This window comes from Porites lutea, chromosome 8, assembly GCF_958299795.1.
Source record: "Porites lutea chromosome 8, jaPorLute2.1, whole genome shotgun sequence".
NCBI lineage: Eukaryota > Metazoa > Cnidaria > Anthozoa > Scleractinia > Poritidae > Porites > Porites lutea.
In genome coordinates, this window is record NC_133208.1 from 30,005,055 (window position 1) to 30,023,020 (window position 17,966).

Sequence of the window (17,966 nt, forward strand, 5' to 3'; positions counted from 1 at the left end):
TGACTAAATCAAAGATGGAAGAACGCAACAAATCATTAAAGGTTATATTCAACTCTACTTTTGTCGGCAGACCTTCTGTAGGGTACAAACTTCTTTGGTCTGGTATATCAGTCCACTGGCCTTGTGTACGTCACATAAATTGGACATAAAAAAGTTTTTTACTCTCACATCAACGACGTTTAGAGCTAAGAGAAACGCACGCTATTAGTCGATATCGATCAAACTAAAAATATAGGTGCTGCTGGTCGAAAATTAAATCTCTTTTATGTTCCATGTAAAATGTCTTAAATTTATCAGTACATGTATGTAGAGTACCCATGCGCATTGCCTGCCTCGAATAGCTTTAACTAAATGTTGGTAGTGTGTATATGTTTAATGTATTTCACTGCTTTTAATAAAGTTGTTGTTTTTGTTGGTCGTTACGGTGAAAATATTTGTTTAGTTTCAACTGGTAATGCAACATGATTGGCAACGGTGTTAGGAAGACGTTGGCCGCAGTAACAAATAGCGATAGTGTTATTTTTGCAGGTGTTGTTGATGTCCATGGAAGAACTTATGCAGTCATACGTATCTGGGAAACTGCCCACCTACCCCTCCCCTAAGCCAACATTAACACTTGTCTTACTTCTTGCTTAAGGCAAAATGTTGGCTTGGGGGAGGGTAGGTGGGCAGTTACCCAAAAAAGGTATAATGATGTGCTGTTTACGACTCAGTTTCCGTTTCCTTTTTTTTTCCAGACATTCTTGGTTTTATCGCGGCAACCGAGTATCTCATAGTTGATACTAAAACGACCTGGATAGAAGCAGACGAACTATGCAAAAGCAATGGGTCTATTTTGGCCCTTCTAGATTCCCAGCCAAAGATTAACGAACTGGCGGAAAGACTTAAATCTCTAGGATACAAGAATTCTGATAAATTCTGGATTGGACTCACTTTTAACGTGACTATTGGGCAGTTTGTGTTGAGTAACGGAACCAAAGCCGGGGAAAACCTCGACAGTTTAACGTGTGGGAAAAAGAAGCCAGGAGGCAACCACAATCACTATTGCTATATATTGAAGGATATAGATAATTCTTCGTCTCCATGTATTTCAGGAAAGAACTGCCAAGATAAGAAATATGGCTATATCTGCCAAAATAGCTCCACAGGTAAGGTTTTAAACCATAGTTATAGTCAATTCATAAGTTAGAGGTTTATTCATTGAAATGGTCACACCTTAACTAATCAGTCGATCAGTGATTCAGTGACTTTTAAGACTGATTTTTGATCGTAATACCTTATGGTACCGCTGACAAATCTCGTCAAATGGGAAGGAGAGATATTTAACAATTAACCGCTAAAATTTATTTTCGTTTCGCCTTACCCGCCGGAATGTTATATCTGACCCGACGCCTTCAATAATTAAGCTTTGATGTGTGTGGAAGGTAGATATTATTCCTCGAGCCCGAATTGACTCAGAGGCCATGAGGGCTCGAGGAATAATTGTTTTAGTAAAATCCAACTAGTTAGTCAAAAATATCGAGAATAGAAAAAATTTAGCTCGTTAAAGCTAGACTAATCCTTTTTTGCCGCCAAAAAGCCCACGCTTTTCGCTACTAGTGAGCTATAACATATAGCCTAGTAGTAGCTCAACCAATCAGAACGCAGCATTGATAATAGACCACTAGTTGGATTTTACTAAAAGTCTTTCCTTCTCTTTCTGCTGCTGCGCGCAAACAAATCAAGTGTAACTAGTCAAAAAATCAAATGCAACATTCACCAGACCACTGAAAAGACAGACGACGATTAGAGGTAACTCAGATCGGGAGATTACTGACGTAACTGGGCCCGGTGGTAGGTGGCCTATGTGGAATTAAAGGTGGTCCCCTGGGGAATTAGGGAACGGTTTTTAAATGCCCATTTATCGAATTAAAAAAGGGCATTTTTTCTTTCCTATGGAGTGCTTCCAACTTGGTTAATTTAATCGTACATATAGCTAAATTGTAGGACATACTGCCCCTCTCAAAAAGTGACCTAAGGATGTCGCGTAATTTTCACGTACGTACGCGCGTAAATAAAATCGAGGTGATGTATGATCGATATGACAGGCCGCGTGTTATAAACGTAAAAGTTGAGCGAGGTTCAACTTTTGCGTTTACGCGTGATCTTCCATACATTGCCTCTATTTCATTTACGCGCGTAAAATTTACGTACGCAAGCACGTTAAAATTACGCAGTTACAGTGGAAATCAACCTTAAGTCCACGGCACCCACCTTATACGAAACCCTTTAACTAAATATCTGCATTAAAAATTCGCCAGACTGATCGCAATACATTTAATTAAAGAATTAGGGTCAATAAGCTGAGAGAATTTGATAAAAGATCAAAACATTTTGATGATCATGACCTTTTCTCTTGATACCAGTTTAGGACAGGTCAATAGTAAAGCTAACAATTTTGCCTCCTGCACGGTTGTCAGAAATTTACTCCAACGCTATGCCAACCTTAAACATTTGCGCAGGTCCCAAACGTGATCTGAATTATTAAGGTAGATGAAAGTTAATTACTGGGTGTCTGAGCAACAATTATTAACTTTCACAGTTGAAGACAGTGATGGCAGTTAATAAATGTTGCTTACCCAGTAATTAACTTTCATCTACAGTCAACTCTCTCTAAGACAGTCACCTGTAGGACCGGGAATAAGTGTCCTTCTTATAAAGAGTCAAATAAGTGGAGTAAAGAAAGGCAGGGTCCCACTCTAGGCGTCCGTTTTACAGAGGTGTACGTCTTATAGACTAAAATGTAGGGGTGAAGAAAGGTAGGGACCAACTCTAGGTGTCCCTTTTAAAGAAATGTTCGTCTGATAGACTGAAATATGGCCGGGGGTAAAGAAAGGCAGGGACCAACTCTAGGTGTCTGTTTTATAGAGGTGTCCGTCTTATGGACTAAAATATAGGGGTAAAGAAAGGCAGGCACCAACTCTAAGTGTCCGTTTTAGAGTGGTGTTCGTCTAAAGGACTAAAATATATAAGGATAAAGAAAGGCAGGGACCAACTCTAGGTGCCCGTCTTATAGAGATGTCCGTTAAGAGAAAGTCGACTGTATTATACTTTTTACCAGCTTCTTAGAGTTAAGAAACTTCTCTCACTCGTTTGGAGCTCTCCCAGAACGTCCATATTTAGAAAAAGACTAGAAAATCAATAGTATACATTAAGTAAGGAAGGACTCTCTGCATAACTCCTGATATTAATGAAAATTATTTTCCTCTAACAGCCCTGCAAGTTTTGCCAACAGCTACAACTTCGAAGACAGCATCTTTCGAAGTTCTGCCAACCGAACCATCTAGGAAGGCATTAGCTACAAACCCTTCACCTGCCACGTCTTCACCTTCTCTCGAAGTTCTGCCAACGGTACAATCTTGGAAGACATTAGCTACGAGCCCTTCACCTGAAGCGTCTACATTTCCTCTCGAAGATCTACCAACGGCACCATCTAGGAAGGCCTCAGCTTCGAGTCCTTTACCTGCCGCGTCTTCATTTGCTCTCGAAGACCTGTCAACCGTATCATCTAGCAAGGTATTAGTCACAAAACCTTCACCTGTCCCATCCTCAACTACTCTCGACGTTCTGCTAACGGCACCATCCTGGAAAGCACTTGAAACTCCACTTAACACGTCTTCAACTGCCCTGAAAGTTCTTCAAAGTACAGTGCTATCTTCAACTGCTCTCGATGTTCTGCCATCTTTGACGCATTCGAAAACAGCTGATTCGAACAGAGCTTCAAATAGTGTTAAAAGGCGCTCTAACTATCCAACAAGTCTGACTGAAAAGGAAATTCCAATCCCAGCGCATCGCATCATTATACAGTACCGACGAGTAAACGATATATGTCATGATCGAAAACTTAAAGTTTATTATTAACTCGATTAAAATTAAGCACAGTTATCAAGTACTTTCAAAACGAGTCAGATTAGACTCTTTTTTATCGACACGATTCTCCCTCTATCGCTGTTGTTAATAGGACATCTTTCAAACGAGCAATATTAGAAATCCTCCCATCTATGAGGGTTTATACGAAATAAAGTCAGATTCTTCTGGGGGGTTTTAGGATGCTTCCTAATATTTCATATATTTGTTTTAAGTTGTTAGATTTTTACAGAAAGGTGGAGTCACTTAATCCACAAGACCCAGTTTCATTAAAGGTAAGAAAACAGAAAAAAGACGAAGAGGCAATTACTGTAGTAACTCGTCAAAAATATAACCGAAATGGGTCAATAGCGTGGTGTTGAAAGAAATAAAAAAAGTCATAGCTTAAATGCAGCCCAAGGTTGATCATGAATAGAAACGCATGCGCAGTAAGAGTTTTTGGTTAGAGAAGGAAGCGCAAAAGGAAAAAAATAGGTTTCAGTTGATGTAAATCTGAAGTAATTAAAAATGATTAATACTAATACAGCTTAGTGAAATCACGCAGTCACACTGGGGAAACTGCAAGTGAGGGGAGGGGGAGGGGTGGCTCGGCACTCAATAAATGGGCAAAACCTGACCCCAAGAGGAAATACCCAGGATGAATGCAAAATTATTTATTTTTATTTATTTTTTAATTTATTTATTTATTTATTATTTATGTATTTTTCACAGCTTATCACAGACGCATATAAAGATTTAATGCATTCCATGGAAGAAAACTCCAAAACTGCAACTGGTGAAAGTATAATGTTATCAGCAAGAGCTATAGAAGAATTTGCGTTTAAATACGCCTCTTTTAACTTGAATGCGTCAAAAAGGGAGGCAAGAAAGAAAAACCAACACATAGGTACGAAATACACATTTGAGTCCTTCCTAAGTTTTGTGTTTTAGTGTTACTATTTCTCTATCATCTAATTATGTCTAGTACAGAAAGAAAGTGAATTTAAACTTCTCATAAACTGACAAGGATCTTGTTCATATATTTCTTTCATTCCTTCATATAGTTCTACAGGTAGCGCTGGTACCTAAAGGTGACCCTAACAATTTTACTTTTTCCGGAGAGGGTGATGCTGAAAAACTGGCAAAAATAACTCTTCCGTCGTACTTGTTTCAAAATCAAGGTGAGATTGCTGAGAGGAACCAATCAATTAAGGTTGGACCAATGTTTTTTAAAGTTTCTACTCTAAAGGAATACATGTAATTTTACCGGGTCCAAAAAAGTGAATTCGAATCTTCGCGATTCATAAAGGCCGTAGTGTTTCTTTGTTGACTCTTCAAAATAGCATTCTCCCAAATAGCATAACTTCATATACAAGTATTAAGTTGAAGTAACACGATTGCATCGGGTAATAACAGGAATCAGGAATACAGCTCAAGGATTCCGGAATCCTACTAATCATTCGAATCTGGAATCCAAGTTCTACTGACAAAAAATCTGGAACCAGTTGATGGAATCCGGAATCCACGGCGTGGAATACAGTATCCAAGACTTTCTTGAATTCCCTCATACGGCCAATTTAAGACGGGAGGATGAATTTGAGTAATTCGAAGGGAAAGGGGTTCTGGAAGAGTGTTTTATCCCGGGATCCAGAATTTGACCAAATGCAGTGCGGAATTCGCGAAACGCTAAGTTAACGGGATACCGGATTTGACAGGATGTGGGATTCGCCAAAATGCGGGCACGGATCGAATCGGTGGGGATTGCGAAAGGAAACGATACTCTGGATGACGATGACAGAAGTTCGGCATGCTAGATTCTCATAAGAAACGGGGGGAATGGGAAGGATCAGAAGGGAATGCGGGATCAGAACCTCCTTTCCTAGGAAAAGGGATCTGGGGCAGACTTTCATGTAATATATCAAGCATGAGGCACAGTGTTTCATCACAAGATAAACACTGAGAAGAGAGTTGAAATTACGACGCCGCAGCGCACTGGTATTTTTGACAAACTTCGAGGTGTCTCATCGAGTGATGAAATGCTGTGTCGAAAGCTTGATATTGCTTCTCAAACAAAATGATTTTAGAATGAGAAATTAAGGATGTAAAAATGAGTATTTTTCTCATCTGATTTCCAAAAACGCATGAATTATTGATGAGCTTAGGAAGGAACACTCGGGGATCTCAAAACAAAATTGTACCTTTCCTTCAGGACCCTCTAAAGAATGTTCAGAACTTCAATTGCCTTTATTTCTACCCATGTCTATAAAGTCGTATTATGTTTGTCTCTGTGTTATTTTCAGATACTGTTGTTGTTAACACGCTGTATCTTGGTCTTGGTAAATACGTTGATAGCTTAGTTGCAAGGTAAGAATGGTTTATTACAAATAATCCTGATAAAGGATATATAGGAAAATGAAAATGTGGCATAGGATGTCGAGAAAAATAAATTTGAAATTGACATTAACAATCAATCTTGATCATACGTCCTCAGGCCTTTTGGTTCCATTGAGTTCTAGCCTAATCATAGCAGGTTCTTACTTAGACGCAAGGATGGCACAGCTGCATAGTGCGCGGCCTTCGTTGCGCGAGGTCCCTGTTTGATCCCTGGTGATACCACATCCTTGTTTCGACTTCACGTCTTGCCGTGTAGCTTTCATTATGCTTCAAAAATGCATCAAGAATTCATAAAGAAAAAAACAAAAGAAATTAATGTTTAATTAGTGTCTTTACATCTGATACAGACACAGTTAATACCAAATCTAAAGATTTTAAAGCCGTCCAAAAGAGTTGCAGTCGTGTATTATCAAGTGTAAAAACTCTCGACTTCGCCTCGAGTTTTTAAACCCACTCCAGCTCAACAACTGAAATTCATATTCATGCTCAGTTGTATTAAGGTACGGGAAAATGATTGATCAGCGAACTAAGCCGAGCTGGGACAGCTTGGCTTAGAGGTAGTTAGTAATTATACAACCCACGCGATTTTCTGGGTGGGGGATGGGCCGTTCACCCCTACGTGGCTCCGCTAAAACCTGAGCAAGAATTGATGATTTCTAAGCCAAATCAGTATTTATCATCAGGAGTTACGTAATCGCACGTGAAACTATTTGCCTAGTTCGCAAATTTTGCACTCAATTCGCAGGGGCCATCCCCCGCGCTCATACCGAAATTTAATCTGATCAAATAAAAGTTGTCTTTAACTAAAGCTTCAGGGTTATCGCTTCCCAAAATATTTCTTTTCCACAGGTCATTTTCAATTAAAGCAGAAATTACATCCGCTTTTTTCGGCTTTAAACCCAAGTTATTCTGAGCAGAAGTTTTCCTTTCAACACCCAGTGATTTTCTTAACTTTTCAAAAATTTCATTGGAGAAAAAAGAAACTTTCGGGTTTACTACCGTATAAAAACCTGTGAAGTTTTTCTTTGGTATTTTTTTATACAGACTGGACGGTCAGCTGAACCAAATCTTTTCTGCGTTTATTTCAAATCGACCCTCTTCATCCTGTCAACAGTTCACTGGGCAGGCATGCCAGTACAATAAATCAAGATAAGAATTGAGCCAAAAGCAAAAGAAAGGCATTCCAAAAGATGTTCCGAACGGCTGCAAGCGCCTTCCCATCACCAAAATAGGCCCGCCAACCTCAAACATGTAGGTAATACCGATAGCGTCGTCTTCAAGACTCTTCTGCTCAAACATATCAAGACTCTAGGAAAGAGTTCCATCGAGTCCATCGTCTAAAACTACCTCTTCTTTTTCGTATTGATCCACCGCCTGCGACAGCAAATCATCCAAACCATCGCTCATCATCTCTAATGAAGTAAAAACGTTTTTCAAAACAACTGTACCAGGGGCGGATCCAGGTTTTTTTTTAGGAGGGGTGCACTCGTCTCTTGCTCTACTTCAACACCAATAAACCACATAGTTTTTTTTTTTTGCAGAATACCAATTGTATTAGAAAACCGCAAGTCATCTCAGGGGAGGGTGCGCACCCCCTGCACCCTCCCCCTAGATCCGCCCCTGTGTACTGTATATTTGCAGCAAAAGCAACGTCGGCTAAGCGTTATGGAACTCAGCTGCTGAACTGAAAAAAGAGCCTAGAAACTAACAATTTTAAAACCCTTTGAGAAAAGGCAGATATTCATATTGTAACACATGAAGGCTGCAAATCCTAACGAGATTCCATACACGGTTTTTTGCAGTGATCTTGCACCATAACTTTTCATTAGCTATACTGAAGCATCATTCCTTTTCCAATAAAGACCGTCTCTAAAATGAACGTCACTGCAGAATTATTTTCTTACATTTACCTATAACATTATTAAAATTTTAAACATATCGAAGGGTTCAAAAATAAACCTGCCGGTGAAATTTTTTATACATATTAATCTGTGTACAGGAGCGTCTCGCTGTAGTTTAATGTCTCTCACAATGTTTTACATCGAATTATTAACGTTTATACACTTACTTTCTCGCTTCTTTTTCAACAGCAATAAACGTATCGATTCTAACATCCTAGGAAGTAGCATTAAGCCGTACCACAATGGAGTTTTTAGGGAGAATGTAACCATTGTTCTCCGAACGTTCAAGGTAAATATGTTTTCACGCACAAGCGACATACTGAACTATGCAAGGCTATCAAAAGCGGGTTGCTCCGGCAGTTTTTTTTTAATAATAATAATAATGATAATAATAGCAGTACAAGTATGATAACGATAATGATAATAATAATGCTTATGATTATGATTATGATAATGAGAATAGCAATACCCATGGGAATTGTAATGATAATGATAACCATAACTATTATTGAACGAAATAAATGTGCTGCTGGGGCCAGTTTCTTGAAAGTCCCGATAATCAACTGGCCCCGAAAAGCTGTTTGCTGTTTATTTTCAAGATAGAGGTTTCAATAGTTTTCAAGATAATTTTTTAAAACTATCAGTTAACATAGCAAAATGGAGGGTTTCCCACGCTAGTACATTCTTTATATGTAAATTTTGAATTTGTGAATTCCTGCCCGAAAAGTTAGGAGACTTTGGAGAAACGGACCTTAGGTCACCTGTGAGCACATGTGCCTGACAGTGGCCTGCCTGACGGGTAGCAGGACATCGCTTTCGTGTTTCAATAACCCCCATCTCCACTTACTATCAACAGTTCAGAAAATTTCTATTTTAGGTTAAAAACAAATAATCAAAGAAACAAATTAAAAACAAACAAACACTAAACCAAATTTTCCATTCTTCTTGTATTCCCAATATGAAGTTTAGTATTAAGTGCTACTTTGTTGCAGGAAAAAGAACACAAGGAGACAGAAAAATGTGTATTTTGGAAGTGGAACTACTCACACCCGTAAGAAAACGTATTTAGATAAGCCAGCATCATCAAATGTCTGACAAAGTTTAGTTTTTTAACATAATTCGGCAGTACAAGTGCTAGTGGATTCCGAATCCTGTTTCTTAGATTTTTTTGCCTAGCACTGATGAAATATTTCTGTTGATAATTATCGAAATTGCCGAAAATACAGGCTTATACCCATGAGCACTTATTAAAAAATAATTATCAGACAACTCTCCAAAATTTGCAAAGGTGTAATAGATTTCTTCCAAGAGAGTACGATTTCTACCAATGAAGGCCAGAAATTTCATTTTTTAATCACTTAAGATATTTCAAGTTCTTCTCCCAATTTTTTTAATAGGTAAGAGATGTTTTTATTGCAAGCATGCGCATCACCACAATAGCTATTTTATTTGCCACTATTCTTAGTTTGCAGCCACGTGACATGGCGGCCAATTTGGAGATCAATACAATAAAATTCTTTTCAGAAATTTACATGAAAATCGAATTTAGTTCCCAGTGGATAGGCATCCTTTTGGTCATAGCTGCCATGACGTCATATGCAAACCAGGAGTCAATTTAATAAAGCTATTACAAGTGCAATTTACAAGTGTAGCTATATAGCTCTTAGGCGCTAAAACAATGGGCACATTTGAAAATTAGCATGTGTAATCGAATGGTGACGAGTGTAATTAGGGAATAATTTCTAGCTCGTTAATTTCAAGCTCGTTTTGTCCAAATCCTAGGAAAATTTTTAGGATTTGGACAAAACGCAAGTGAAGTTATTCCCTAATTTCACAAATATACCATTTGATTACCTAGGATTAATATCATGGGGGACGAAATACGTTTGCAATCGTAGATTTTTGACATGTTTATCCAGGATTTATCAGTCGATCAAGAACTCTCTACTGTCTAAAAAGTTTAGAGTGAGTATTTAGCTCAAGTTCCGAATTTTCGACAAAATAGAAAGAGAATCCTTCTTGATGTGCTCTTTCGTGTGTTTGGGTTTTCTAAAGCGTCTTTTAATGCCCTGACATCTTCATTCAAAACATTTTAAACCATCTTGGCACTGAGACGTACGGATGGTTGGTGGCAATGCGGGCGATTTTTTCATTTCACATGTGAAACAAGAGTTTGTGTGAAATCATAAATTACGCTGAAATTGCTCACCAAAATGAAGGAGTAATTCGGAACCCATGATGTTACACTGGTAAATTAAAGTTTTATTAAATTGTCCCCAGCAATAAATTTGACACGTGTTACAATTCCTTTCAGAAATAACGGTAGCTGGTCAGGTAATGGATGTTCATTGGTTAAAACAAACGGCAGTCACGCTGTGTGCACGTGCAATCATCTGACGAATTTTGCAATTTTAATGAACATCAACCCACAGGAGGTAATGTGGTTGTGGGTTAAAAGCAAATGATATTAGTATTTGTTAATATCTGTAACGTAAACTATGAAGTACTATGTAGAAGACACCGTTTGATCCTGTCAGCCGAAAAGGCTCAACTCAACCTCTCCTTGCCCCTTGGCGCTCTATCAGACCAAGAGCCATAAGGCGTTCACAAGTCTCCGCATGCTATCATGAAAAGTTTTCCTGGTTTCTGCAGAATTGATTCTTTAACGGGAAAGGGAAGTTAATCTATCGCCGGCAACCCCAAAACCTGGATACTCAAGGCGTTGCAATTCGTCAGACATTTCACCGAAAACCTGCCCAGCAAGTTTGAACGTGACCCACCATTGACCAAGGTCACAATTCATGGTATATCTTCCTAGGTCATCAAGGCCGACAAACCTCTCCAGTACATTAAGGTGCAAATAATTTCTGGAAATTTCTAAGCCTCTTCATTTCGTACCAAGTTTTTTAAATTAAAATTTAATATCAAGTTAATGTGGAATATACTAGATCATGATTTAAACTCCACAGAAGGCGATGCAAGCAATAATCTCACAATCAAACAGTATACACAGAGCTCTGTAGCATTCAATTCCATGTAAACTCAAAACCCTCACATCAATCCGATGTAAAAGAACGTATTTCAGGTATTTCTATACTTTCTGAAAAATTGAAGACGCGAACTTTATGTTTTTTCTTTTTGTCCTTTTCAGATCCCAAAGAAGCACAAAACAGCCTTAGACTTTATCACATACATTGGACTGGGAGTCTCCTTACTGGCAGAAACTATCACAATCGTTGCCTATATGCTACTGTTGTAAGTATTACAAACTTGAACGAGAGCCGCTAGTAGGATTATTCCATGAGATACTATGTACACTATCATAACGTTGACAAGAAAATCTTCTCGGCTTGTTGTTGTTGTTGTTGTTTACAAGTTCGAATAGCGAAGGTTATTATTAGCAAAAAGAAGCAATTCAAGTTTTTAATTATTCATTTTACTACGAAATATGCGTTTAACGCTAGTTTGCGAGTTTAAACGTGACTATCTATAAATTAAAACAGCTATTACAACGATATAAGGACCTTTAGCTTTTTCTAAAAGTACTAGATCTCCTAGCCAAACCTTAGAATATTTTCTATAAATAAATTTTTACTCGCAAGTAGTACAATAGTTGACTCATAATTGTTCACTTTTTATACCATCTGTAGATGTTCGAATAATGACCAGCAAAGTCATGTGCACATGAACTTAGTCGCCACGCTTGCAATGGCTCAAGTGATTTTTCTGGCAGGAATAGACGCTTCACAAGATCAGGTGATTAAGAGTAGTTTAACTATGAATAATAAAGCTGATAACATGCTGATAATGGTGACGATGGTAATCAAAACAAAGAATAGGAGACGTAGAGGGAGAGGGTGGATGATGATGATGATGATGATGATGATGATGATGATAAAGGTGATGACGATGATAATGACGACGAAGCCAAGGCGATAACCATGAGTGATAACGACGATGGTGATGATGATAATGACGACGACGATAATGACGAGGTTGAAGATAGGATATAGGATAGACAATAAGAAAATTTAAGGAAATCACTATAACGGCGACCTCTACTACGACGATTGGAAGTAAAAAAGCCCAAAACAAACGCAGTATGCATGCCTGGAAATGACCTTTCACCGTAGCACCAAATCCTGGAACGTGAAGACCTGTCTTGAGGCGTAGTATCTAATACGTGAGAATAATACTCGACTTTTCTCTAATTTTTTTTTCTTCCTTTTTTTCTTTGGCAATCAATGGTCTTTAAACCTATCATAGACTTTTTTCACTTTATGGGGAAGGTAATTGACGCTTCTGGTTTTCCAGTAATTACATCTTATGTGCGTAATACTAATTACAGCGAACGCAACTGAACGAGAAACCTCGTAGTCACTGTTTGGGTGCCGCTTACTTATAGTCGAAATTTGGCGGGCTGCGGGCTGTGACGTACTCTCCCTGGGATTAAAAACTTCTTAATTTAATGTGTTCAGCGTTAACACGTTATATAAAAACAGACGGGAGATTTAAGGCAATCAGAAACGGAGAAATAGCTTGAATCATGTTACCATAACGCATTATTCTGTTCCAATAGGTGCTGTGTTTGACAGTAGCCGCTTTGTTACACTACTTCTGTCTATCAGCCTTCTGCTGGATGTTGATCGAGGGCATTATGTTATACTTATTAATCATTGAAGTCTACAATAACGAACTCAAGCTCAGTCTTTGCTACAGTTTTTCATTCGGTAAGTCTCTTGAAGAAACGCAAGTTAAAGCCGAAAAAACTCCGTAAAGTTTTGAAACAAAGCTGATGTCTTTATGACACTGGAATACAGCTTCCCTAGATTTTGCTAATTTGTTATATCTGCTGTCTTTCTCGTCTATTCCGGTAAAATATAGTATACACCAAACCTCTTTGGGTTGCATTGATCTTTCAAAGTGCTTAACAGTGATGCCGGAAGTCGGATCTAATACACCACTAGTTGACTTGGTGACTTCTACGCACGAGTTTACTTCAATTCAGTAATTAAAACCTATGCCGGAACTCACTTCAGGGTCGTTAGTTAGCTTATTATAAATTCTTGTTGTGTTCAAGATTAATCCTTTATTATAAATCTTACGAAACAAAATACAATGATATGATGGTCATTTTGTGTGCACAGGAATCCCAGGACTTGTTGTTGGAGTAACAGTGTTAATTGCCCATTTGGGAGAAAAAGGGATTTATCAATACAAATCCAGTAGCTGGTAAGATTTTCTCATTGCCTTGCAACTGACTATATAGAAACTCGTAAGGATACAAGTACTAGTATCATGTGAATACGGAAATAATCTTTTTCTTGACTCTATGACTCCAAGCACTGCTTTTAATTTGCAAAGTTGATAAGTATGAAGCGAGGGGAAAAAACGCACAAAATTGTGGCTAAATACCCGTAAACTATGTGATCGTTTGCGCGAAAGAGAAAGATATGTGAAATATAACCTTGTCTAATGGTATAAATTTTACAAATGTGCACCTCTGTAGTTAAAAGAGAACTTCTACTGTCATTCCACGTCCCTTGTACTACATTTATTGCACTGTACTCTTTGTTATCGCTGTAAGCACATACGCCTTTAGGCGCTCTGTTGAGAATAAAGCTATCTATCTATCTATCTATCTATCTATCTATCTATCTATCTATCTATCTATCTATCTCTATCTATCTATCTATCTATCTATCTATCTATCTATCTGTCTATCTATCTACCGGTATCTATCTATCTATCAATCAATCATGTGGTAATAAAACTAGATGACTGATCTGGCCGCCTGACACACTGTTTCAACATTTGTTGAACAGGAGCTGCAATAAATGCTGAACCGTGTACATCACCACTGAGCTTAATGATCAATCAACTTTTGGGATTCTTTTTTTTATGTGCGTACACGAAAATTTCTTTATTGAATTTCTCATTAGCTTTAAAGTCAACGAAATATAGGTGTGCCGCGTGTAAGGTACAAGTCATCGTTTAAGCAGAAACGCTTGTCTTATCTTTATTACAATTAGGTGCTGGCTATCGACGGAAAAGTACTATATATGGTCGTTTGCAGCACCAGTGATATTAATAACTGTTGTAAGTAGCTATCGCAGGCTCATTTTTACTGACAATTTATTCTGCTATCAATTCATTACGCCCGTATAAAATATACAAACAAACAAACAAGTAAACAAAATCCTGATTAGACGTGTATGTGTTCAACCAATTTACGTCATACTTAAGGTGATGTTATACGGGACGATCGCAAAGACAGTTTTTTGCGCAATACAGCGTTTCAACATTGTTGCAACATTGTTTCAAATGGTTGCAACAATGTTCCAACATTGAAAAGCTGTGTTGCGCTAAAAACCGTCTTTGCGAATCGTCCCGCGTAACATCACCTTTAAAACTAGGAGCCACACCCCGATCATAACCCTTAATTCTACATTATGCCTCAATCTTCTCATGTAAAAAGCCTGAAAGACCAAAAAACTGTTCGGAGGAGGGAGCGTTTCAAACATCGAGAAGTGATATGAACAGAGCTTGGTAATAATCATTGGTTGGAGATTATGATTACTTTTCGTTTTCGAAAAAAAGTCTCGTTTATCAATTCTTGTCATCGTGTAGAAAAATGCGTCCTCACATGTACGACAATATGACTGATTGACAACTGGATTTTGTGTTTTTTCTTCAGATAAACGCGGTGGTGTTTTGTGGGGTCGTAAAGGAAATGGTTGCTATGCCAAGCACAGGGTCCAGAAAGTTCCATGGGCTAAAGTTAGTGGCCTAGTTGGGCTGAAGTTTCTACTCTCCCCATTCTGCCTCTGTTTTCAAAGTAAAAGAAGGCCACTAAACGCGCCTTCAACATTCAGGCTTAGAGAAGATTTGGAGACAGGGATAGAGTGCCCGAACTTAACCCTAACGCCCCCACCCCCCCTCAAAAAATAAGCATCTTAATTTACTCTTGCCTTTAATTTACTAATGGACATACTCCGCCCTACAAAACGTAGCTCAATTCTTATTTTTAAATTATTACCACAATGAGCAACTGCAGAGCCAGCTAGAAATATAAATATAAAACTCTCGTCCCACTGCTGCTCGTGCTTGCAAACACAAATTTTATGAAATCAGTTTCTTTCTATAAAAGTGATCCCAGATTTAGATAAAATCAGGGTAGTCTACAGAAGATATGGCTCCAAAGTCGTTTGGGTGGATGACGCAAGACTTTTATCTTCTGACTTTTGAACTGAATAACTAATTTAATCCAGTTTCTTTTATTAGGACAACTGTAAAAGCTTGCATTGTGTTATTTCCTCTTTTGGGAGTCACATGGTTGTTTGGTTTGCTGAGTCTCTCTAACGCTGGACTTGTTTCACAATATGTTTTTACGGTGCTGAACACACTACAGGTAAGTGAAGAAATATACTAAGAACAATAAACGGTCTGTATAACTCACGTAGACTTATGGTTTCATGGTATACTTCAACATTACCCCTGAGTTTAACGAGAGAAAAATTGTACGAAGAAAATCAAGGGGAAATTTTTAAAACACACTCTAATATGTCCGCTACTCTAAAACATAGAAGAAGAAAGGGTACAAGCTACCCAAGCAAAGATTGGGATCTGTGATCATTTCGGTAAGCAACGTAACCAGTGATTGCTTAATGGTTGCCTTTGGATTCTATCCACCCATCAAAGCTCACGCTTAGCTTGTACACCCAAATGATTCCATAATTCACTGCCCCGACAGCTTGTAACCATTTCCCTGCCTTCATGGAATGGTGACAGTCAAGTATCCTTGTCGAATTAGCGCTTGCCCTGAAACGACCTCTTTTTCTGTGATTCATGGATCTTACGTTAGTTAAAATTCTTACAAATGGAGAAATTCTTCACGAAAGGCTTCTTAATCTAACAACTGCTGCACTACTGCTTGGCATAAAGATGTGTTGAGAATGCAAATTGTTGAAAGGTTGTTACTGACTTTTCCTTGAGTGTATTCTTGGATGGAGTTGCAGACCAAAGTTTTTGTCCCTAAGAAATATATAGCGAATGATAGTAATTGTATTATCTCCTTCTGTCTTTTGGTTACTTCAGGGATTGCTGATCTTTCTCTTACACTGTATAAGAAACTCTGAGGTAAGTTTCCCCAATAAGCTATTTCTTGAGGTAACTCGGAAATGACCTATTAACCCATTCGAGCCATTTTTTGCTCAATTTGATGAGTAGTTTCTGTTCCTGACTTTGACCAAATCTCGTTACACCCCCCCCCCCCCCCCCCTCCCCCTTAGCAGCACTTTCTAGTTTCTAACCATCGTCTCCATTCTTGTTTCAGATAAGGGCAGCATGGAATAGAAAGCTACAAAACATTAGAAGGCAAGCCTGGCATTTGTTTAAGATCGGGAGACCGCCAGCGATCTCTAGTTCAACTCCAGAGGCCCAGTCCTGCAGACAAGAACAACCGCAGATGGAAATGAACCGAAGAAACAACAAGATTGTACCTGTTGACGGATAAAACGGGAATTTGAAGTTGCAAGGATCATGAAGTCCATTGACAGATCAAGAAAGACACCGCTTGTCGATCATACTCAGGCTAACGACCCGAATAGTTGAAATTTCAAAGAAACCAGCACTATTGGAATGGCGTCGTATGCGTTGTATTGAAGAAGTGTCCGGCATGACACTCGGGTAGCCGACAACTTAGATAGAAGCAGTATATTTGGGGAGTTACGAAGTGTAAGGTTGCTCGTACCTGGAGATTTAAACGTCCACTAACAACTGAACAGGCTTGAAGTTATAGGGCGCGTATTTTAAAAGCACGTGACGAAGGAGTCGGGTAGATATTTTTCACTGTATTCACCCTGACTCTGCATTTTGATGCAGTCCAGGTGATAGAGTTGTTGTTGTTGTCGACTCAAACAAAGTTGTCACCGACTACTATACATTGCAGACATTAATGCAGTCCAGGTGATAGAGTTGTTGTTGTTGCCGACTCAAACAAAGTTGTCACCGACTACTATACATTGCAGACATTAGAATGACATTTTTTCGTGTAACCGGTGGGTATTACCCGGTAGAAAATGAACTTTGAACCTCCTTTTTAGCAAAAATAACATAGGGGCTTAAGGGGGTTTGGAGGGTTTTATTTCTTCTTTTAAAAAAATTGAAAGAGCATAATGCTTAAATTGATTTACGGTGACCAAGAAATAATCAAACCAGGAAGGTTACAAAGAAGGAAATTAGGAAAGAATTCACGTTCAGAATATGGTAATTACGATATGTTTGATTTAAGTTATTGCAAGAATAGAAATATTAAAAAATACATTGAATGTTGAAAAAGAAAGAAAATGTCTTATTTTACTTGTATTTTAGGACTCCCTTTCTTTATTTTTTAAAAAAACGAATTCGCTTTTATAGCAATTTACCGCCTCATTTAAGATAATCCAATACAGTCTTGGATTCTGGACTCTACACCGTGGATTCCGGATTCTCAGGTAGCGGATTCCAGATTCTTTGTCAGTGGAACTTGGATTCCTGATTCCAATCGTTAATGGGATCCGGAATCCTTAACCTGTATTCCGGATTCGAAAGACCAGGGCTCGGTTCCTGAAAGGCCAATAGAGCTAATCCAGGATTAAAATTTTGTTCCACCTTTTGTAATTACCTTTCTATGTATTGGTTAGAGTAACATTTCACGGTGTTGTCATTTTTGTATTTCTGCGTAAAGGCTCAACAGTATTTTTGCAAGCTCGAAGAAAAAGAACCTTGTTTAAAATTTGGCTTAAT

At 38.4% G+C, this 17,966-nt stretch overlaps 1 protein-coding gene across 1 annotated transcript; it reads left to right on the top strand.

The window, feature by feature from the left end:
• The first annotated feature begins 461 nt into the window (after positions 1-461).
• Positions 462-16,979, top strand: LOC140945509 (adhesion G protein-coupled receptor L3-like). The gene is made up of 19 exons (XM_073394526.1): positions 462-567; positions 738-1,148; positions 3,254-3,792; positions 4,122-4,181; positions 4,618-4,792; positions 4,950-5,066; positions 6,186-6,249; positions 8,370-8,469; positions 9,173-9,231; positions 10,495-10,615; positions 11,332-11,435; positions 11,831-11,936; positions 12,760-12,910; positions 13,328-13,412; positions 14,213-14,279; positions 14,878-14,960; positions 15,465-15,591; positions 16,278-16,319; positions 16,516-16,979. The coding sequence occupies exons 1-19, from the start codon at positions 462-464 to the stop codon at positions 16,693-16,695; spliced, it is 2,697 nt and encodes an 898-aa protein (XP_073250627.1). The 3' UTR covers positions 16,696-16,979.
• Positions 16,980-17,966: the final 987 nt, after the last annotated feature.

Bases quoted from the DNA above. Each gene is read 5' to 3' on its own strand.
- LOC140945509 (XM_073394526.1), top strand. From the start codon at position 462: ATGATTGGCAACGGTGTTAGGAAGACGTTGGCCGCAGTAACAAATAGC. The intron at 14,961-15,464 runs GTTAGTGGCCTA...TTCTTTTATTAG, and splicing joins AGAAAGTTCCATGGGCTAAA to GACAACTGTAAAAGCTTGCA. The intron at 16,320-16,515 runs GTAAGTTTCCCC...TTCTTGTTTCAG, and splicing joins ACTGTATAAGAAACTCTGAG to ATAAGGGCAGCATGGAATAG.